At 51.1% G+C, this 22,257-nt stretch overlaps 1 protein-coding gene and 1 long non-coding RNA gene across 3 annotated transcripts in view; both read left to right on the forward strand.

The window, feature by feature from the left end:
* The first annotated feature begins 797 nt into the window (after window positions 1-797).
* Window positions 798-9,373, forward strand: LOC116527601. Its single transcript, XR_004258622.1, has 3 exons — window positions 798-967; window positions 1,205-1,437; window positions 7,651-9,373. It is a non-coding gene; the product is annotated as an uncharacterized LOC116527601 (long non-coding RNA).
* Window positions 9,374-18,312: 8,939 nt separating this feature from the next.
* CORO2B (coronin 2B) overlaps window positions 18,313-22,257 on the forward strand; it is a 153,334-nt gene continuing 149,389 nt past the window's right edge. Inside the window, exon 1 of one of the 2 annotated variants that reach the window (XM_032244625.1) lies at window positions 18,313-18,657. In XM_032244625.1, the coding sequence (XP_032100516.1) occupies window positions 18,640-18,657 (18 nt within the window). In that variant the 5' untranslated portion in view covers window positions 18,313-18,639. Of the gene's footprint in view, window positions 18,658-19,656; window positions 20,841-22,257 lie in introns of those variants that run through there. The other variant, XM_032244626.1, reaches the window with a different exon arrangement.

Genomic DNA, 22,257 nt, shown 5'->3' on the forward strand with positions numbered 1-22,257 from the left:
TTAAAAGCCTGTTAGCCAGGCTGGAGTGCAGTGGCACAATCACAGCTCACTGCCGCCTCAATGACCTCCCAAGCCTAAGCAATCCTCCTTCCTGCCTCAGCCTCCTGAGAAGCTGGGACCACAAGCATGCGTCACTATTCGCCAGGTGACTTACTATTTTTTGTAGAAATGGGCCCTTACTATGTTGCTTGTTCTCGTCTCAAATTCCTGGGCTCAAGCCATCCTCTCACCCCAGCCTCTCAAAGTGCTGGGATTACAAGCGTGAGCAACCGTGCTGGCCTCTCTCCCCATTGACTCCAGACAGATGTGATCTGTGATATAAAGGGGAGTGTGGACACGCCACCAGCCTCCTTCCTAGGTTTTTCTGGAGGCTGCAGGAGAGTCTCAAGGAACCATCTCAGGCCAAGTCCCGACCCTGCCTCGACTTGCTGTGTAACATTGAACAAGCTGCATCCCTTCCCTGGCCTCAGTTCCTTCATCTCCAGTCCTGGTGTACACCGCAGGGAGGTGTTGTGAGAAATAAAATGAGATCGTGGATGAGGAGGTGACTCACGCCGGCCACATAGGAATGAGCGTGTTTCTCTTTCCTTACTTTACCATCTTCAGTTTTAATCAGTAGATATTTACTGAGCTCCTACCACGTGCTAAGCGCCATTCTTCCTGCTTGGGAGGGGTGAGTGCCTAGAAAGGTGCCAGATGTGGCCGGGCATTGCCAGGAGAGTGGCACCCCAGAGGGGTACGGAGCAGGCCTGGCTCAGCGGCGTCAGGGCTATTTCAAGGTGACAGCCCACTTCATTAAAAATCGGAGGTAGAAATTACCCTGGGCTGGGCTTTGCAGAGAGCATTTGCATAAGAAAAAATAATCAGCCGGTTAATTCCCCTGTCCACTGGCAGGAAGAGAGACAGCCTTCAGAGAGTGTGGGACACTCTCGTCCCGCAGAATTAAAAGCCTCCGAGGCATCACGAGGTCAAGAGATCGAGACCATCCTGGTCAACACGGTGAAACCCCGTCTCTACTAAAAATACAAAAATTAGCTGGGCATGGTGGTGCGTGCCTGTAATCCCAGCTACTCAGGAGGCTGAGGCGGGAGAATTGCCTGAACCCAGGAGGCGGAGGTTGCGGTGAGCCGAGATCGCGCCATTGCACTCCAGCCTGGGTAACAAGAGCGAAACTCCGTCTCAAAAAAAAAAAAAGAAGAAGTAGTTCTGGTCAATCGTGCTAAAAGTGCGCTCAGAAGACCCCCGCGCATCTGAACGGTATGGAGCATTCATGCGAGCAGAATCCCTGCCCCAGTCTGGGGCCTGGGAACCGAGAAGGGAGGGTCGGGGGGTGGGGGCGAGGGTGGGGGCAGGGAGGGCAAAGTTGTCCCTGCCAAGCTGGCGGCGGGAAGAGCTGCAGGAACCAGACGGGGAGCAGAGGAAACAAGCATTCTGACGGTAAGATGCCCCCAGTCTTTTTCCGCCTTAACCCTTTCCCTGCCTGGGCCTCCGTGTCCCGGTTGGTGCAGTGCTGTCTGGGGTTCTCCAGGGAGCTGCCTGAGGCTGCAGCGCCCGAGACCGCTCCACGTGCAGCTCCACGGGGTGCCCACCACCGGGCGCGCTCCGCTTCCTTGCTCGGAGGCCGCGGGTCTCCCGCAGACGCGCGCGCGCGGAGAGCACTCGGCGTGAGGTTCCCGGCATCTGTGCGGGCTGGGGTCCTCGGGCAAGCAGACCCTGAGATGGCGTTAGGAGTGCAATGGGTTTGTCGGGGATTTCAACACGTGTAAGGACGATGGGCGGAGAGCGCCTCCGACGGCGATGTGGATCTGACCGAGTCTCCGCCAGCCCAGCAGGGAGATCCGGGTGGACACTGCCGGTGTGAAGAGGCCCGCGATGGGATGCTGTGGCCGGGCACTTGCACCCGTGCGGTGCCCAGGCATTGGCTGGGGGCTGCCTGGGAAGAGCGGACATTGAATGTGCCAGACGGGAGGTGCTGGAGGCTGCTCACTGCTCCCAGAGCTGGTCTGCAAGTTCATTCATTGCTTCCTTCCTTCCTCCCTCCTTCCCTCCCTCCCTCCTTCCTTCCTTCCTCTCTTTTTTCTATTTTTCTCTTTCTTTTCTGTTTTCTTTCCTTCCTCTTTTTTCATTCTTTCTTTTCATTCTCTTTCTCTTTTTCCTTCCTTCCTCTTTCTTCCTTCTTTCTTTTCTTTCTTTCTCTTTCTTTCTTTTCTTTCTTTCTTCTGAGACAGGATTTCAACTCTGTCACCAGGCTGGAATGCAGTGGTGCAATCATGGCTCAAACTGCAACCTCAAACTCCTGGGCTCAAGTGATCCTCCCACCCCAGCCTCTGGAGTAGCTGGGACTACAGGTGCATGCCACCATGCCCAGCTAATTTTTTAAATTTTTGGCAGAGACAGGGTCTCACTATGTTGCCCAGGCTGGTCCCGAACTCCTGGCCTCAAGTGATCCTCCAGCCTCCACTTCCCAAAGTGTTGGGATTACAGGCCTGAGCCACTGCACCTGGCCTGCAGGTTCTTTCTTGAAGGGAACACCAGCAGTCTCTTGTCTCTGGAAGCACCATCCTCCACACGCAACCCATCTTCCTCCTCTCTGCTCCTTGCTGGTCGGGGCCCTCCTCCAGCTGTCCTCCCTAGTCCCCTGCCTTTCAGGCCCAGCTTTCAGGACCTTGAGGACAGGATGCTAGGCATAAGCCGGTTGTCTTCCTAGTGGATTCTGTACTAGGGAAAAGCCTGCACAACCCAAGGGGCTGAGAGGAAGCGGAGCCACAGCTCTCCTCACCATCTTGCGGGACGTGTGCAAATTAGAACCACGCTTCTGGGTTTCCCATGGCACAGCCAGGGTAATTTTCCCTAGCAGCCTCCAGGGATAGGATCCAAAATGGGAATTTAGGAGGAGCTGCGTTTCCCCGAAGGGAATGGCACGCAGAGAGCATAGAGCTCTGGTGGTTGTTAAGGGGTGTGTGTCCCCCGCTCCCCGTCCCCCATGCCCCAGCACGACTTTACCTCTCAATACTGGCTGGGTCCCAGGAAAGGGAGCTTGAAGAGGGTTTTTTCCAGCATCAGTCAGGCCTGAAGGTACTCGGGAGGTAAGGGGGAGGGGCTGGGAGAGGGCTGGGCTGGGCAGTGGAGGAGCTCCTGCATATGCTATGCTGGGCTGCCCCCGCCCCAGCTCCTCCAGGCACAGCGATGCCCATCTGCCATTTCGGAGCACTTGGGCAGTGCCTGCAGCTCATGCTCCCCGGTCCAGATGGTCACCCATCCCTCCCTCCCTACTCTCCCTGCCCTCTCCCCCAGTCCTACTCAGAGCAAGCGCCTGGACAAGCCAACGCTGCCCCCCAGCACCTTCTCCTTCCAGCCAACTGGGGCCCCGCAGGACAGGTAGAGGGTCCCCGGTTGTCAAGGAAACCAGGCCTGCCTGTCCTCCCTCAATCTTGCTGCAGGGAGGGAGGCAGACAGCTGGGTGGGAAGGTGGAGGATGGACAGACATGCAGATACAGACAGCAGGAGAACATGCAGAGAAACACACACACCGAGAGCCTGAGAGAGGGTGGGGGAGTGTACAGGATTTGTTGTGACTGTGATCTGTCTGTCATCGTGTACAGGGCTGAAGGAGTGTAGACAAGTATGCAAATATGTGCAGGGCTGTGTGCCTGTGTGAGCGGAGCATGCCTCCATGGGTCTGAGTGTATGAGGCCATGGTTATCCAGCTGGCGTGTTCTGTGAGCCTGTGTTCGTAGTCGTGCATGGGAATGTGTATGTAGTAAATGGGTGCCTGTGAGCGTGACCATGAGTGTGTGTCGTGAGTGTGTGCACATGCATATGAATGTGGATGACTCGGGGGAGGGCTGTAAGTGCCCTATCCCCCCCAGCCTTGTCCTTCTCTACCCTAAAGGCAGGCCAGCTGGGTCACTCTCCTACCCAATGGGTACTGGGAACCAGGAACTGAGGAGAAAGGCCTTAATGATGTTGTCCTCCAGCCACCCCTTCCCGTGCCTCCCTGGCGTCTGTCAGGGAAATCCAGTTTGGAAGAAGCGGCTGGTGGAGTCCGAGGACTACACAGAAGGGGGCTTTGGGTGGTGAGCACTGTGTAGACTCTGGGGTGCACGTGGGGAAGCCTTGAAGGAAGGAGGAAGGTCCTGGTGCAAAGCCTAGCTCCCCTTGCAATCTCGCCCCCACCTTCCAAGCTTGTGCTGCTCCCTCCCTTCCTCTTCTCCTGAGGCTGTAGCTCCCTGGACAAGAGTTGTATTTTTCCCTCAAAAGGGGAGCCTCCCTAGGATGGTCCGATTTTCTTCCCTTACATCAGACATTCCCAGAGTGTACCACTTGTGTCTTCACATTCTTATTGGAATGGGTTCTCAGATAAAATGCAGGTGGCTCAGTTACATTTGAATTTCAGATAAAAAACAAATGATTTTTAGTACAAAGGAACCCAAATAGTGTATGGGAATTACACATACTAAAAAATTACTCATTGTTTCTTAAAATTCAAATATAACTGGATCAAAGGACAATTACAAGAGAAATGAGAAAATTATAAAATACTTTATAGTATTTTATAAAGTATTTATAAATACTTTGGAGACAATGGAGACAAAAACAAAATATACTAAAATGTCTAGGATTTGGCGAAAACTGCTTAGAAGGAAATGTAAATTCTTATAAAATTCTATAAATTCTTATAAAAAAAAGAAAGAGCTCAATCAATTGACTAACTTCACACATTAAGGAACTGGAAAAAGAAGGGCAAACTAAACCCAAAGCAAGCAGAGGAAAGAAAGAATGAAGATTAGAGTGGAGAGTGGCCAGGCACCATGGCTCACACCTGTAACCTCAGCACTTTGGGAGGCCAAGGTAGGAGGATCACTTGAGCCCAGGAGTTTGAGACCAGCCTGGGCAACATAGTGAGACTATATCTCTACAAAAAAATATAAACCTTAGCTGGGCATGGTGGTGTGTGCCTGTAATCCCAGCTACTTGGGAGGCTGAGAGTTAATCACCTGAGCCTAGGGGTTTGAGGCTGTGGTGAGCCTTGATCGTGCCACTGCACTCTAGCCTGGGCAACAGAACGAAATCCTGTCAAGGAAGGAAGGAAGGGAGGGAGGGACGGAGGGAGGGAGGGAAAGAAAGACAGAAAGAAAGAAAGAGAAAGAAAGTAAAAGAAAGAAAGAAGGGAGGAGGGAGGGAGGGAGGAGGGAGGGAGGGAAGGAAGAAGAAAAGAAAGAAAGAGAGTGGAGATAGAGAACAGAATAATAATAGAGAAAAATCAATGAAAACAAAAGCTGGTTCTTTGAAAAGACCAACAAAGTGACACATCTTTAACTAGACTGATTAAGAAAAAGGAGCTAAGACTCAAATCACTAATGTCAGAAATGAAATTGGGGACATTACTACCAACCTTACAGAAAGAAGAAAAGATTATAAGAAAATATGAACAATTGTATACCAGAAAACTAGATGGAATCCACAATTTCCTAGAACTGCAAAAACCGAGGAAGAAAAGAAACCTAAACAGCTATAAGAAATAAAGCACTTTAAGAAATAAAGTGATTCAGTAAATAATCAAGAATTCCCAACAAAGAAATGTCCAGGACCAGAAGCCTTCACTGGTGAATTCTACCAAACATTTAAAGAAGAATCAAAACCAATTCTTCTCAGATTCTTCCAGAAAATAGAAGATGAGGAATCTTCCTGGCTCATTCTATAAACCCAGCACGACCCTGATATGAAATCCAAACAGACATCACAAGAAAAGGAAACTGTGGTCATTATCATTTTACAAACATTAGATGGTCTAAGTTCTCTGTAATTGCTGTGCCTATTGCCGAATGTGTTGCAGAGGATAACAGAACACTGCACATTGGCACTTATTATTACTTAATCTTTAATAAACATTGTTTTCAGCATGTGAGTTAATTCAGAGAGCTCCCAATTATGCAGTGGGCTCTGGCACACCTAGACTTTGCTGTTGTACGCAATCACTTGGAGAATGATTTCACAGTAGTGAAATCTTTTTTTTTCTTTTTCTTTTTTTTTTTTTTTTTTGGAGGGAGGGAAACAGGATCTCACTCTGTCCCCCAGGCTGCAGTGCAACCTCTGCCTCCTGGGCTCAAGCAATCCTCCCCTATCAGCCTCCCGAGTAGCTGGGACTACAAGCATGCACCACTGCACCTAGCTAATTTATTTTATTTTTTGTATTTTATTTATTTATTTTCTTGAGATGGAGTTTCGCTCTTGTTTCCAGGCTGGAGTGCAATGGTGCGATCTCGGCTCACCGCAACCTCCGCCTCCTGGGTTCAGGCAATTCTCCTGCCTCAGCCTCCCGAGTAGCTGGGACTACAGACGCGCACCACCATGCCCAGCTAATTTTTGTATTTTTAGTAGAGACGGGGTTTCACCATGTTGACCAGGATCGTCTTGATCTCTTGACCTCGTGATCCACCTGCCTCGGCCTCCCAAAGTGCTGGGATTATAGGCGTGAGCCACTGCGCCCGGCCTATTTTTTGTATTTTTAGTAGAGATGGGGTTTTACCATGTCGCCCAGGCTGGTCTCAAACTCCTAGCCTCAAGTGATCGGCCCTCCTCGGCTCCCACAGCACTGGAATTACAGGCGTGAGCCACAGTGCCTGGCCCCAAGCAGTGAAATCTTTCAAGCTTTCTTCTGGTATAGTTTAAATCTTAGTGGATTCAAAATTATCACTGATGATAGAGTCGTTGTAAAGATGAAGAGATAGAACCTGAATTACTCAGTTTGGTTGCCCCTCCTAACTGGTCAACTCATGTCAAGGTTCTCCATCTTTCAGCCATTTTCTCTGATTTTTGCAGGAGAAAAACTTCAGAAGGTACTTCCCAACTAGAATGAACAAATTTTCAGTTGAAAATATTTTATGAGAAATTTTTGGCTACAGAAACATGTGAAAACCACTATGATTGATCCTGAAGAAACAAAGATAGAAACAGTATTGAAATTCCAGTATTGGAATTTTTTTGTGAAATGGAATTTTCAGCATCTTTATAAAACCTATCCTTATATTTAAGATTTTCCTAATTTATGTATTTGGTACTTCATGTGAAAGTAACTTTTCAAAGTAACCATTAATTAAAAAGTGTTCTTTAATTATAAGCAAAGATAGATGGACAAATATCACTTTGGTGCCTGTTGAACATGAATTTAAGAAGATTAATTTTATGTTGTCATCCACGGATTTGCACAAGCTGTAATGCTTTTAATTGCTACTGCGACAGATTAACATATTGATATACATTTTCTCCTGTTTTGAAAAACACTAATATGATTAGAAAATACTAATCCATTACTATTTCCCTTCTTTTCATTTTTATTAAAAAATTTTATTGGCATGCATATGAATATATATGTATAAGTTTTATTGGCATGCACATGAGTACGTGTGTGTGTGTGTGTGTGTGTGTGTGTATTCATGTGGATATATGTTGCCAGCTCCGTCCCTGATTCTGACCCATTCCTGCTCCACGGGCCTCCTCTGTGGTTAAGGAACAAATGTGTATATTCGTGTGCATGCCAATAATTTTTTTTAAATAAAAAGAAATATATATGTATTTATAAAGCTCAACAAAACATTTTCTCTGTCTGCATTTCTTTTCCAACATTTGTTTTATTTCTTTTATTGCTAGATTCTGACCGAAAGTACATTTGTTGTATAGTGGATGGGTTGATCCCCACTCCACGTATCAGATGCCACGGGCTAGGAGAGGTATTTGTCTATAGCCTTGAGGACCCAGGCCTGCCCCACGCTCATGCCTCTCATTCCTTTCTGGAGCCTTCCATTCCGAATAGAAATAATACCTGCTTGGACTTGGCTGGACACCTCAGTCTTTGCTGATGGTTCCATAGTTTCCCCTCTCCCATGGGCCTGGCTGCTTCCTCTGCCATGTGGTTCCAGGCCCCCAGCCAGCAGGGAAGCAGACCAGGGTGAGAGCAGAAGGGAGCCTCGGGGTGTTAATTGGTGCTAACGAATTCCTGCAGCCCCATCTTTCCTCCACCTCTGTGGGGAGGCAGCTGACAATGCCATCTTTGCATTTTGCACACTGAAGTCAAGCAGTCCCCTTCCTGGCGCCTGAGTGCCCTGCCTGGATAAGGAGAAGGGGTGGGGAGAAGGAGGATGTTCACAATAAAAACCATCAGCACTTTCTCTGTGCCAGGATCCTTTCTAAGCACTTTCTGTGTATTTTGCTCCTTTAACCCTCATCACATGGTTGTGTCCTATTAGAAACCCTGTTTGACAGTGGAGATGCAGCCGATGTGTTTTGAGTTTTTACTCTGCGCCAGTTCCTGTACCAGGCTATGGACAGATCTTCCCCCGTGAGGTGTCTGCCATCATTATCCCCGTTTGAAAGGAGAGGAAACAGCCCCAGAGAGGTTAAGTAATTCAACCAAGTCTACACAGCTAGAGAGAGGAGAGGCAGGATTTGGACTCAGGCTGGCTGGTTCTAAAGCCTTATCTTCTGGATCACCACCCAAGATATCCTCTCTGAAGGAACTCCTACTTAAAATCGGGTCTCTGAGCCTGTAGGTACCAAATGAGAGGTGCCTGCAGGAATGCTGGTTCCTCCCCTCCCCTCTAGCCTTGGGTCACTCCTACTGGGAGTCAGGATCTCCAGCGGACTCTTCATTGTCCCAGGTTCTTTGCTTCCTTGGGCTATTGCCTGCCCCTTCCCCTGACTCTGCCCCATTCCTGCTCCACAGGCCTCCTCTGTGGCTAAGCAGCAAATAAAGCTCCATGCTCCTGACTCCCCTTCCCTGGTCTGGAATTTGGAGACAAAAAGTCATCCTGGGTGGGGAGGGAGCCTGTTCAGCCAGGCACCCTTGGGGCAAACTCAGCATGACACAGGGTTCTGGAGGCCCAGGGATGGCCTCCCTTGGCATTGATTTGGTAGCTCCCAAAGCTACCAAACACAGCATCACGTGCAACACATACACATACTCACCTTGTCGCAGTTTGCCTTACAGCAGCTCAAGAACCTGAGCTTGCCTGCGAGGAGGCAGCATGTCCAACAAATGACTCAGACTGGCGGATCCCCACTTTCCTTCTTGGGTCTGAGGTTCTCTGCTCTCTGGATTCTGTGCTTCCGTTTTCTCGGCTGTGAAGTGGGTAGCATAATGGGACCCATATTACAGTGTTACTGTAAGAATTCAATGACACAGTGCATACCACGTGCTTAGAAATAGTCCTGTCTCACAGCAAGTTGTTAGGGAGCCAAAGATCACCTCCAATCCCCCTTCGGCCCTTTGGCTGGATCTAGAAACCTTGCCAACAACTGGCAGACTAAAGAGAGGAAAGTGCACAAATTGTACTACCTGGGGGATCTTCATAAGAGAGCGAAGCCCGGCCGGGCACAGTGGCTCACGCTGTAATCCCAGCACTTTGGGAAGCCTAGGTGAGTGGATCACAAAGTCAGGAGCTCGAGACCAGCCTGGCCAATATGGTGAAATCCCGTCTTTACTAAAAATACAAAAATTATCCTGGCATGGTGGCGTGCACCTGTAGTCCCAGCTACTTGGGAGGCTGAGGCAGGAGAATCACTTGAACCCAGGAGGAGGAGGTTGCAGTGAGCCAAGATCTGGCCACTGCACTCCAGGCTGGGTGACAGAGTAAGGCTCTCTTAAAAAAAAAAAAAAAATTAGAGAGAGAGTGAAGTTCAAAGTCACCAAAGAAAAAGATGCTTTTATATTTAGACAAAGAAAGATAAATATGAGATGAAATGACAGGACACAGGGTATCTGGCTAGGGGCAGTAAATTTCTAAGGAAGTCACCAGGAGATACATAGAGATATAAAGCTAGTGGAAGATAAGGGTTACTTTGGGGAGTATTTTTATGCAGGACCATTGCAACTCCCAATTCTCAGTCTATGGTGATAAGGGCTATTTTCTCCCCCTTGTATGGAGAGGGACCCCCTCCCAGAGGAATGTTTAGGGCTTGCTGCATGCAGGAAGAGACAGGTCAGCTTGCCCTTTCTGAAACTACAATTTCTCCAATGTTTTCAACTCAAAGTAATTAATACACCAATTTGGTGTATTTGGGGATGGGATGTCCTTCACTCCTTCAAAGTCCTATAGAAATGTTGGCTATGAAAGATGGGGTGTGGTGGCTCACACCTGTAATCCCAGCACTTTGGGAGGGTGAGGTGGGTGGATCACGAGGTCAGGAGTTCAAGACCAGCCTGACCAAGATGGTGAAGCCCTGTTTCTACTAAAAATACAAAAATTAGCTGGGCGTGGTGGGTGCCTATAATCCCAGCGACTCAGAAGGCTGAGGCAGAGAATCGCTTGAACCTGGAAGGCGGAGGTTGCAGTGAGCCGAGATTGTGCCATTGCACTCCAGCCTAGGTCACAGAGCAAGACTCCATCTTAAAAAAAAAAAAAAAAAAAAAAGAAAGAAATGTTGGCTCTGATCATCTTTTGTTATTGTGAGGCCAATCCCAGTGACCAGCAATGGAGCCACCCCCTGGGGTTCCTTGTAGGGGTCAACCTGGGAGATACAGGGGTAAAGTTGGAGGTTGAGTACAGGCCATTGAGTCTCCGGAACCTGCTTTACCACTGACCAGCAGTATGACCCAGGACAAGTTACTTCTCCTCTCTCCCTTCCCGGCGCTGCCCCCACCTCACCCCCAGCCCCACAACTGTGCTTCATTTTCTCATCTGCAAAGTCAGGGCGGTTATAAGGATTAAGTGAAAATGTGTATAGAGTACCTAGACACAAGTGGCGGCCATTCCCACCGTCATCAGTACTACCCTTTACCCTCTGAGAGGCTGTCAGAGGGGAGCGGAGGGAAACACAGAACGAGTAGCATTATTTTGGTTTGTAGCTAAGGACACTGGGACCTCGAAAGTCAAAGTGATTGACCTGAACTCCCACTGTAGATTTCTGGGACATCTGGGATTTTAAAACATAATAGTACCAATCGCTTATGTCAATAAACCATCTTGCCGTTTACAAACTGTTTTTATAGGTATTAGCTCATTTAACCCAGCCTGAGACCTGAGTGATGTTGCCCCCATTTTTTAATAGATTTTATTTTTTAGAGCAGTTTTAGTTTCACAACAAAACTGAGCAGAAAATACAGCGAGTTGGGAGCTGAACAATGGGAACACATGGACCCAGGGAGGGGAACAACACACACCAGGGCCTGCCAGGAGGGTGGGGGAGGGAGAGCACCAGGGAGAATAGCTAATGCATGCGGGGCTTAATACCCAGGAGATGGGTGGATAGGTGCAGGAAACCATTATGGTACACGTTTACCTATGGAACAGACCTGAGTGTTCTGCACATGTATCCCAGAACCTAAAAGAAAACATTTTGAAAAAAAGCACATCCAAAAGAAAAAAAAAAAAAAAGAAAAAATACACTAAGTTCCCATATGCCCCCCTGCTTCCACACACACACACACAAGCTCCCCACTGTCAACATCCTCCACGGAAGTGGTACATTTGTTACGATCAATGAATCTACATTAGCATGTCATTATCACCCAGAGTCCAGAGCTCACATTAGGGCTCACTCGGTGCTGTGCATTGTGTGGGTTTTGACACATGCATAACAACATGCATCCACCATCACAGTATCACAAGAGTCGGCCCTAAACTTCCTCTGTGCTCTGCCTGTCCATCCCTTCCCACTAACCCCCGGCAAGCACTGATCTCTTCACTGTCTCCATAGCTTTGCCTTTTCCACAGTGTCAGCTAGTTGGAATCATGCAGTCTGCAGGCTTTGCAGATTAGCTTCTCTCACTTAATAATGTGCATTTAAGGTTCCTTTGTGACTTTTCATGACTTGATACCTCATTTCTTTTTGACACTGAATAAGATTGCATTGTCTGGAGGCACCACAGTTTATTTGTTGCTCACCTACTGAAGGGCATCTTGGTTGTGCCCAGGTTTTGACAGTTCTGAACAAAGCTACTGAAAACATTCATGTGCCGGTTTTTGTGTGAATGTAGATTTCAAATCCTTTGGATAAGCTCCAGGGAGAACAATTGCTAGATCATATGGTAAGAGTAGGTTTCCTTTTGTAAGAAACTGCCACGTGGTCTTCCAAAGTGGCTGCACCATTGCATTCCTACCAACGATGAATGAGAGTTCCCATGGCTCCACATCTTCACCAGCATTTGGTGTTGTCAGTGTTTAGAGCTTTGTCCCCATTTCGCAGATGAGGAGACTGAGAGTTAAAGACTTGCCCAGGGAGTGGCAGAATTGCCCTCCCACACCACCTCCTTCTTGCACACCTAACCCTTACGGTGCACAGACTGATGTGTGATCTTGGGTTGAAGAGTCATTGGTCAGTGGGGTCTGTGGTCTTGGGAAGGTTCTCAACCGCAGAGAGAGGCTACTCTGGTGGGTCAAATGGTCAAGAGGCCTTATGGAGGTGATGAGACCAATAGCGCAAACATGCAGGGTCCACTGTTTCTCTTGCCATATGCAGAGGACTGGGTGGTGTGGTGGGAAAAGCTAGGCTTGGATCATAGGTCTGCCACTTACTAGGTACGTGACTGCACATAAGTCACGTAGCCTCTTCCAGCCTAGATGAGGGCAACTTCGTGGGATCCTTGGAAGGAGCAAAGGAGGCTCTGCATACAGAGTACTTGCATGTAAACACAGCAGTTGTTTAGAACTTACACCATCTATCTGCATAAAGAATATTGATCTGTGGTTTTCTTTTCTTGTGATGTCTTCCTTTGGATTTGGTAATGCTGGCCCCATAGAATGAGTTAGGGGCTACTGTGGATCTTGATCATGAAGTCTTAAGACATTGAAGGAAACTTCTGGGTGGTGACTCATAAGCTGGTGCTCTTCCATTAAGGCAGGAGCAGAGGCTAAGGTTTTGAGAACAAGCAGTGTGCCCACAAAGTGAGCTGATCAGAGGAGCCCCAGATGGGAAAGCTGAAGTGCTTACAAGTTGTCCTTCTGTTGTCTTCCAAAGTGCAGTGAAGACTTCGAAGCTGTGGTCTGTCCCAGCTACACTGAGGGGAATATTCAGTGGATTTCCCTTAGGGAAAGAAATGGTCTGTGTTCAAACAATCAGAAGACCCCCATGGCACAGCAGAAAGAGCCGATGGTGGAACCAGGCCCACTACACGTACTGTTTTCGTTTTTGTTTTGTTTTTTGGTAGAGACTGGGTCTCACTATATTGTCCAGGCTGGTCTCCAACTCCTGGATTCAAACCGTCTTCCAGCCTCAGCCACCCACAGTGCTGGGATTATAGGCATGAGCCACTGTACCCAGCGATGTTATTATTCTTAATCTTGAATTCCTATTTTTGAGGATAGCAGAAAGCACTTAATCAGGATTTTGTTCTTTAGGAAGAAAGTATGAAGGAAGCAGAGAGGAGGGAATGGATGACTGATGTCTAAAAGCCATGTCCCAGGCTGTGGAAGAGTTTTGGGATAGTGATCTGGACGGTAAATATCTCTTTAAAGAGCTGCCCAAGAACATTTAAATGAGTTTCTTTTAGTTTCTGAGGGGGTTTCCCTGTAACCTTCCTTTCCCACTCTGCCACGGCCACATGGGCTGTACTCAGTACTCAGTATTCAGCGCTCAGTACCTGTGAATACTGATGCAAACAGCATTAAATACACAGTAGTAGGGGTCATAGGAAACTGCAGAGACAAGGGGATCCATATTATTTCAATACAAATAGATCCCTAAGAGCCATGGCATTGTGCATAACAATAGCATTGTCACCGTTTTCTCATGGTGGAAGATAAGAAATTAACCAGGAATGACGTTTGACAATAAAGAACACGAAGAGATGGTTCCTGGACCTGAACAGGAAAAGATAATTCTTGGACCCTGCAAAAGAATCTTCACTGCGCAGATTGGAAAATAAAAAAGTGTTACTACCTCTTTTCTCCCCATTATTCTAAACCTTTGCCGATATGTCACAATACCTCATTTGGGCCAAGAATTTTTAATTACACTTTAAAATCAAATTGTTTATGTAGATGCAGGCCCCACACACAGAAAACATTCACCCAAGGCCCTGAACAAGCTGAGTACAGCTGTCACCAGTAACCTGGGAGACAAGCCTTATTCTTGGGAACAGGAGTTTGGAACATCTTTCATCAAGAAGAGACCTTGGCAACCAAAACCTGTTCTTTACAAACACAAGGGACTGAAGCCAGCAATGGCAATGCCTGGAGGTATTCAGTCCCAAGGAGGTGGTAAGTGCTGGGAGTTCAGTGCAGGTAATAAAATGATGTGATGGGGTGGTGGGGGGGTGGGGGGTCCCCACTGCAATGAGAAGGTGCTCTGCTGATCCCTGGAGGAGAGAACTCCTGAGGAGGCCAGACACAGAGGGACAGGAATAAGCACGACCTGAGAGGCACTGCCCAGGACTGGTCTGGCCCAGGGGCATCTGGGAAGGGGCTGCGGGCTGTCAGTGGATCTCCAAGACCTTCCTCTTGATCCTAGAGGCCCCATCCTTGCTGTCAAAATTGAGGAGCAGCTCTTTCAGGAGGCAATCAGGGACTTGCCCTTCGCATCACTGAGGGCAGCTGCAGGTTCAGCCTTGCAGGGAAGAGTTCGGGAGTCCAGGATGGTCCCAGGAGCCACTAATTCTGCATAGGATTTTATACCAAAGCATGAAAAGTCAACGTTACTGTCCCTTGCTGGAGCTGTTTTTACCTGCCCCTTGCCATGCTTATAACCTCCTTGTCTTCCGTGGAAAGATCTAAAAAGCCTCTGACTGAGGTTGAAAATTTGACTATGCTCTTCAGCTATGTTGCCTGAGAGATGGAAGGTGAAAACAACTCCTTCATGTCTGTCTTGCATGATTTCTCTGACAGGGCATTCACCATACCTTATGATGTAAATCAGTGGTTCTCAAACTGGGGAAGGAGTGTCAGAATACCTCTCTGCTGCTAACTGCCCCCCAACCCCAGGGTTTCCTAATCAATAGGCCTGCTATGGAGCCCCAGAATTTGCATTTTTTTTTTTTGAGACTGAGTTTCCTTTCTGCTGCTCAGGCTGGAGTGCAAAGGCGTGATCTCGGCTCACTGCAACGTCCGCCTCCCGGGTTCAAGCGGTTCTTCTGCCTCAGCCTCCTGAGTAGATGGATTACAGGCATGTGCCACCATGCCTGGTTAATTTTGTATTTTTAGTGGACATGGGGTTTCTCCATGTTGGTCAGGCTGGTCTTGAACTCTCAACCTCAGGTGATTCACCCGCCTCAGCCTCCCAAAATGCTGGGATTATAGGCATGAGATGCCGCACCCTGCCAGCATTTTCAAAAAGCTCCCAGGTGAAACTGAGGCTGGTTTGGGGCACACACTTTGAGAACTGTTGACTAGGTGTTATCAAAATTTAGACCGAAGATGACCTAAAGCCTGGAAATCTGGTTCTCAAGTTCCAGGTGGCTCTCTACAAGGGACCGGGCCTCATTGCCATCATGGCTCCAAGGACAGCTAGAGGAGCAGCCCTCGGGGAGGGGGCTGTCCTGGGGTGCCCTCACTGTGCCCGGGCCTGCGGCTCCTTCTCCCTGGTTCATTTCTACACATTGCACACATATACATGCATGTACAGATACACACAGTCCCACACACTCACCCTCATATTCAGACATGCACTCACACAGACTTGCAGAGGGGGTTAAGACCAAGAGGCGGCTGCTCAGGTGAGGGCTCCCCGGCCAAGGATGCAGCCCAGACCAGCCTGCACTCAAGTGGTTCCTCAGTCATCACCCCTCACAGGTAGGGTAAAAGGACACCCCAGGGCAGGGCCCCGACCCGCCCCAGCACCCCTGCATGCCAAAGTCAGCATATTCGCATTGTACAGAGGTCACTGAGAAAGTGCAATAGGGACAAAGGGGGAAAGAGACTAAGGGTGGGACAAAGAGAGAGAGACGTCCACAGAGACAGGGAGATGGAGACACGCGCACCGAGAGATGAGAAGGGCAGGAGGGCGGAAATAAGCGGATCTGGTGGGGGCAGAGCTGGAGGAGAGGCAGGAGGAAGAGCGAAACCATGAAGGTCAAGGGGAGGGCAGCAGGGAGGCGTGTCTCTGCCCTGCTGGAGAGCAGGGCAGGGGTGCAGTGGGCAGAGGCAGGAAGGGGAAAGCAGGCCAGGGCATCCCTGAGGAAGTGTGGGGAAGGCACGGCCAGGGAGGTGCGAAGTGTGGAAAGGTGAATGCGGCAGAGAAGCAGGGCAGGGTGGGAGATGAGGCGTGTGGTGGAGGACAGTGGCTGGGACAGACAGACAGAAAGGGAGAAATGGGAGACCCGCACACAAGGAAGGAGGGACCCGAAGCTGACTGAGCACAGCACTATGTGCTGGAATTACTAAGAAAAGAACCAGTTCCCCTCCTCAAGCCAGGAATGCTTCATTCTCCAGGAGCCTGTCAAATATACAAACAGAAAACATTAAAACCATGCACAGAAGCAGAGAGAAAAAGGCTCAGAGAGTTGTGGAAAGCAGCACAGAGGCTGGGTAGCTAGACTATTCCAGTCAAGATCTAAGAAGGCTTCCCAGAGGAGGTGACATCTAAAGAAAGACTGAAGAAGAGTTACCTAGGTGCTGAGGGGGAGAGAAGGACCAGGTTATGGAGAGACAGGAAGCCTGGAGATGCAGGGGATAGGGGCAGGTCTTGGAGGACCCTGTTGGGCTTCATCCTGAGGATAGCAGGGAACCCCGATGGGGTTCAAGCAGCCAGATCTGTGTGTGCATGAGCTGCTGGGGCAGAATGGACTGAGTGGCACAAGAGAGTCAGCAAGAGGATAAGTCCAGGTGGCCCAGCAAGGGACAATGCTGAGCTAGGGCAGTCCCCATGCAGACAGAGAGAAGGGAGAGAACTGGAGAGCTGCAGGGGCAGTAAGATCTACAGGGCTTGGAAGCTCGGAGGGGCCAGCATGTGGGCGCTTGGTGGCTGCCTTGGGTGGCATGAACAAGGCAGGCAGCAAGGGCTGGAGGAGCATCCCTCTCTTAAGGACTCCATGGCTTTGGGAATCTCCCTGTGGCCCTGCTGCAATGCAGCACCCACTCACCCGTGGTCTGGGATGGGTGCCCTCATCTGCGGGTCTTTCCTAAGAGACCAAGCTTCTGGTGGGCAAGGCCCAAGCCCTCCTCACTCTGTGGAGTAGCACTCAGTACAGGGCCTGGGCAAATGCTGGGCAAAAAGCACATGAGACAGGGCAGAGCCTCACACAGAGAGGCCCTCATACTTGCTATAGGGACCTGGACTTGAATCAGGGGGTTATTAAGGTTGAAGGTAAAGGTGATCCTCACAGCCTCATTGATCAGCGAGGCAGTTATCCAGCATCTCCTGTGTGTCGCCCTTGTGATTTGAAAAGAGAGAACAAACACATGGTTAGAGCCCATAAAGAGAGAGAAGCAAATATATTTCATTATGATTATACAGGGTAAATCAGGCCATCGTGGGTACAGTGCCAGGAGAGCTGCATGCAGAGCTGATGCTTGAGTTGGGCCTTGAAATGTGAATAGGAGTTCACCATGCTGCGAAAGAGGGCTAGGGCCTAAAGCACCGAGGCATGGAAGTGTCTAGAAAAGACCAGAGCTGGTACGGCAAACTCTTATTCACCCCTGACTGTGTACCATATGCCCACAGGCTAGCCTACCTCTGATCTCACCTGTAGCTCAGCACATCTTAGAGAGTCCAGACTTGAGCTGACAGCATCCCACCTCCTGTAAGAGCCATGGACTTTTCACTTTCTGCCCCAGGACATTCTCTGATGCTGAAGGGCCTGCCCTGCTCTCCCAAAAAGCACAGCCTTGAAGCACAAAGGGGTCATGCCCTTGGGGCAGCCCTCAAACAATGGGGAAGAGAAGCATGGATAAACACCCCGCCCATACGAGGGCAATTCTGTATCCGTTCCAGGAGTGTCTGGGGAACTGAGCCTCCCTCCCCTGGATGCCTCCCGCAGTGACCCTGAGAATACACCTTTATACTGGTGTAGTCATCTTCCCCTCTCCTGCTTTCCCACTCTTCCACTCTTGAGATCATCTTCCAGTTAAATCCCTGCATCCAATGCCTCTCTCAGGCTCTGCTTTGGGGGAACCCACACTAAGACGGGCTATGTTACTGGAGACCCAGGATGAGTAGTGTGGTGTTAACAGTCACACCATAGAAAATGCAGGTATTTCTCAGTATCTCCTGCAGGCAGAGGCCTTGACTGGGCACAAGGGATGTGGCATTGTCTGAGCCGGCTCTTGCTCTTCCAGACCTCCCTTCTGACAGGGGAGGTGAGCCAGCAGCACAGGAGGGATCAGAAACATTTCCCTTCTGCCTTTGGAGAACGTCACATGGGTTGGGGGCAGCAGATTGATGTTCCTAATTACATTTGGCTCAAGCTGATATTAAGTCCTTGTCTCATTCCCAGAGCTCACAACAACGGCGGATGGCAGGAAAGGTGCCAAGAGGCATGCTGGGTAGTTCAGGATGACAATCTGGGATTTGAAATCTCTGTGAGATATAAAAGTGGACAGACAAGTCACAATCATGGGCACAGGGTGACTGATGTCCTTGAATTGCCCTTTAAAGGCTTCTGATGGGGTCCTAGGGCTGGAAGAGCCCTTGAAAGGTCTTGAGTTCCATCCTCCTGGCTAGAGGCTGACCTGCCCAAGACAACTGAGACAGACACTCCGACTGCTTCCCATGCTGGACAGCTGGCTGGTAGGAAATGCTTTCGTGGGTCTAATCTAAATTTCCTCTGCTTCAGGTTAAAGGTGTATTTTGCTTGATTTGTTCTCAGTGGCATTAAGTCTTTGCTAAGCTCCTACTATGTGCCCAGGGGTATACAGTGAGAGAAGGCATGACCCTGTGCTCAGAGGCTCTTGAAAATGAGACCAGAACTAAATGCAACAGGGAGAGTCATTGGGCCCATGTTGTCAGAAGAGGTGGCAAGGAGATGGAGCCCTGAGAGGTGGGGTGCAATTGGGTTAGTGCAGAAGAATAAGAGAGCATTCCTGGCAGACAAGCACCGTGGGAATATGCCTTAGGAAGGGTTTGGCACAGAGATGCCTGAGATCTGCGGCACATCTGCTACCCAAGAGAGTTCAGTCCCTGGAACTCCTCTGGGGAATGAATAGTTGCTTACCTGCGTCCTAAGACACCTGTGAAACTCAAATAAGGCAGCACGTAGGAATGGACCCTGGAGTTCACAGGTTCAAAGCACAATGCTGAGCCTTGATTTAAGTAGACTTTCATTCAAGTCCTCGCTCTGACAGTGTGCGCTCTTGGGTGGGTCCCCTCCCTTCTCTAAATCTGTTTACTCACTGGAAAGTGGGGATGGTAATTCTTTCTCACACTGATGCATTTAGGGTTCCCAAGAAAATGTAGTTAAAATAGCATGAGGACCCACAAAGCACTTCCTGGAGGCTGGTGACTCTATTATGATTGCTCCGATTTAAACCCTGGTCTCCTGGAAGGCAGGCCCATCTCCTCTCTGTTCCCCCAGCACTTTCCACCGAGCAGGTGCTCATATATGACGTTTCCATCGCTGTCCTGGTGAAGTGCACTGGTAATTACCGTGAAGTAGGAAGCCAGCTCTTCTGGGCTTGCCAGGCTGTCGTGCCTGGAGGACCCCTCTGCCTCCACCTCTGCCAGCCCCTCCCCTTCACCCTCCCGCCGTTCTATATCTGCGAAAACCCGTTGTGTCCAGGTACTTGGGAGGGAGACTCCTTTCTGAAGACCGGCGAGGTCACCTTCAGGTGATTGTCCCTAAAATCCCCGCAGCAGCTCCAGGTCACAGTGTGCCCCTAGTCAGGATTGGATCCACACACGGGACACACGTATGTTGTCCCTCCAGGAGTAGAGCGGCACTCAGTGGTAGTGTAGACAGTCCTAGGGCAGGCCAGCTTCTATAACAAGAGGTCCCTTAGAGATCTGGCGGCGAAGTGGAAAGGGCGGAAGGAACGACTCGGGGCCATAGGTCCTGTGCTCCGGTCAAGTCACTTCCCACTGCCATCCCCCTCTGGTCGTCAGTTTCCTCCTCTGTAAAACTGACTGAGGCGGCCTTCGGGCAAGTCATCGCGGCGGGAACTAGACTGGAACGCGCGCTTAACACAAATCCGTCCGGCAACCCTGTGCCCGGGGTCAGCGCGAGGTTGGGGTGCGGGCAGGGCTCCCGGGCTTGCGGCTGCCACGCCCCTCCCAGCCCGCCCGCCACACTCACCGCCCACGGGCCGACTTTGCGAGCCTCCAGGGGGCGAGCCCCGCCGCCTTCTCTGCCCGCGCGGCGCCGCGGCCGTCCAGACTGTGACTTCACCAGCGTTCCCGGGCCGGCGGGGCACCCGAGAGCCGAGGGCGCCGCCCGCGCCCCCAGCGGGCAGGTGCCGGGAGCCAGCCGCGCCCAGCCGCGTGGAGTCCGCAGGCCGCAAGGGGTTAAGGCCGCGGGCCCGGGAGCCCGTCCCGGCTCCGGGAGCGGCGGTGCCCGGCGGCGGGCGATCGAGCGGGAGGCGCGGGGCTCGGCCGCGGGCGGGCTGCGCTTCCTCCTCCTCCTCCTCCCTCCGCCTCCTCCTTTGTAGCGAGTTCCCGGCCCCTCTTCCTCCCCCCGCCCCCCAGCCCGGGCCCTCTCCCTCTCTCCCTTTCTTCCTGCCTCGCCTTCCTGCGGCGAAGGAGGCTCATCTATTATAAATGCACATTCGGGGCTGACATCAGCGACGAGCGGCGGGCGAGCGCCGACGAGCGGTCCCAGCGCGCTGCCCGCCCGGAGCGCAGCGCCCAGGCTCGGCCGAGCCGCCGGCGGGGCGCGGGGAGCGCACGGGGAGCTGACGGACCCCCTTCCCGCCGCCGCCCCCGCACGCCGCGCTCGCGCCCCCGCTCCGCCGCGGAGTTTCTGCATGACTGTCACAAAGGTAAGCGCCGCTCGCTCGCCCGCCGCGCCCGGGACCCGCCAGCGCCTGCAGCCCCCGGGCTGGGCTGCGGGGGGCGCGGGGGTGTGGGTGTGGGGAGGGGGCGCCGGTGCCGGGAAGGTGCGGCGCGCGCCTCTCTTGCTCCCCCAGCCGCTCCAGTCACTCCGGCCCGCAAGGACTGCGGAGGCCGGGGGAGGATGCCGCTCTGGCAGCCTCGGCGGTTTGGCCTCCGCACCCGGCCCAACCCCGGGACTGCATTTTTAACCCTTGTTTGGGATGCTGCATTTTTAACCCCTGGAGAGCTGGGCTGGGCGGCTGGCGGTGTCCCTCCGGGGAGCGCGCGGCGGGGAGAGTCGCTGGCAGGAGCTGGTGCTGAGCAGTGGGTGTGGGGATGGGCCTGCTGCCCCGAGGAGGCCAGCGGAGGGGAAACCCTACCCCACCTGCCGGGCTTCGCCGCCCTTGCCGGGAGCGCTGGCTCCACTCCAAAGCCACTCAGTGCAGAAGACGCTGCCCAGTCCCGGGAGCCGCTACCAGAGACAGGACAGGTCCAGGTGGTTGGCTTAAAGATGTAGGGAGGGAATGTGACAGGGGAAGCAAGGGTGGGCATCTTGACAGACCCCCATATTGGAGGACGATTGTTGGGCCTTGTCATGGGGGTCCACGTTTATTGGAGAGACTTTAGGGACTTCCCAGTTGTAGGGAGGAAAGAGTTAAGAGGAAAGAAAGATGATGGGACAGTGGAAAGTGTCAGGGTCAAGGGACCAGGGAGACCTGAGTTCAGTCCCCAGCGTTATCTCAAATCCCCTGGATGACCTCTGTCCACTTTGGGTCTCAGTTTCTTCTTGTGTGCTGTGAGGGTGATAATATGGGTCCTGGGTGGTGACAGGCTGTTGAAGAACCAATAAAATTCAGGGTGTGAACCCACGCTCTGCAGAGGGATCTGTCTGGGTACTGAGCTCACAGTCTGGAGGTGGCCTTGGGCTTGGCTGTCCCTGCAAGGGCCAGACTCCACCCATTTCAGCTGCCCAGCTGGGTCTCAGAACTGGGGAGCTGGAGGCCAAAGTGGGACTGCTTGTGGTCACAGCAGAGGAGCCAGATGGAGGATTGGGGTGCAAGTGATGGAGGTGGGGTGGTTCTGGCCCCTTCTGGTAAATCAGGGCCTACCCATGCCCTCATGAGATCTGCCCCAAGACTGCATGTTTGTGAGGATCCTTGGGCCCAACTCCAAACTTTGCCGTTGGCCCTGGGACTTGGGAGCATTGTGAGAAGATGGACTTGAGGGTGCAGGGGCTTCCTCAGCTCTGGCTACTTCTGGAGGGGTTGCTGTGACCCACAGAGGGTACGATGCTTAGTGTTTTGAAGTGATACAAATGCTGTTCAGCTGCGATGGATTATCATCATTAAGGTCGTTCGTGTCAAA

The sequence above is a fragment of the Sapajus apella genome, unplaced genomic scaffold (genome assembly GCF_009761245.1).
Source record: "Sapajus apella isolate SASKATOON/1434 unplaced genomic scaffold, GSC_monkey_1.0 scaffold55, whole genome shotgun sequence".
Classification (NCBI taxonomy): domain Eukaryota; kingdom Metazoa; phylum Chordata; class Mammalia; order Primates; family Cebidae; genus Sapajus; species Sapajus apella.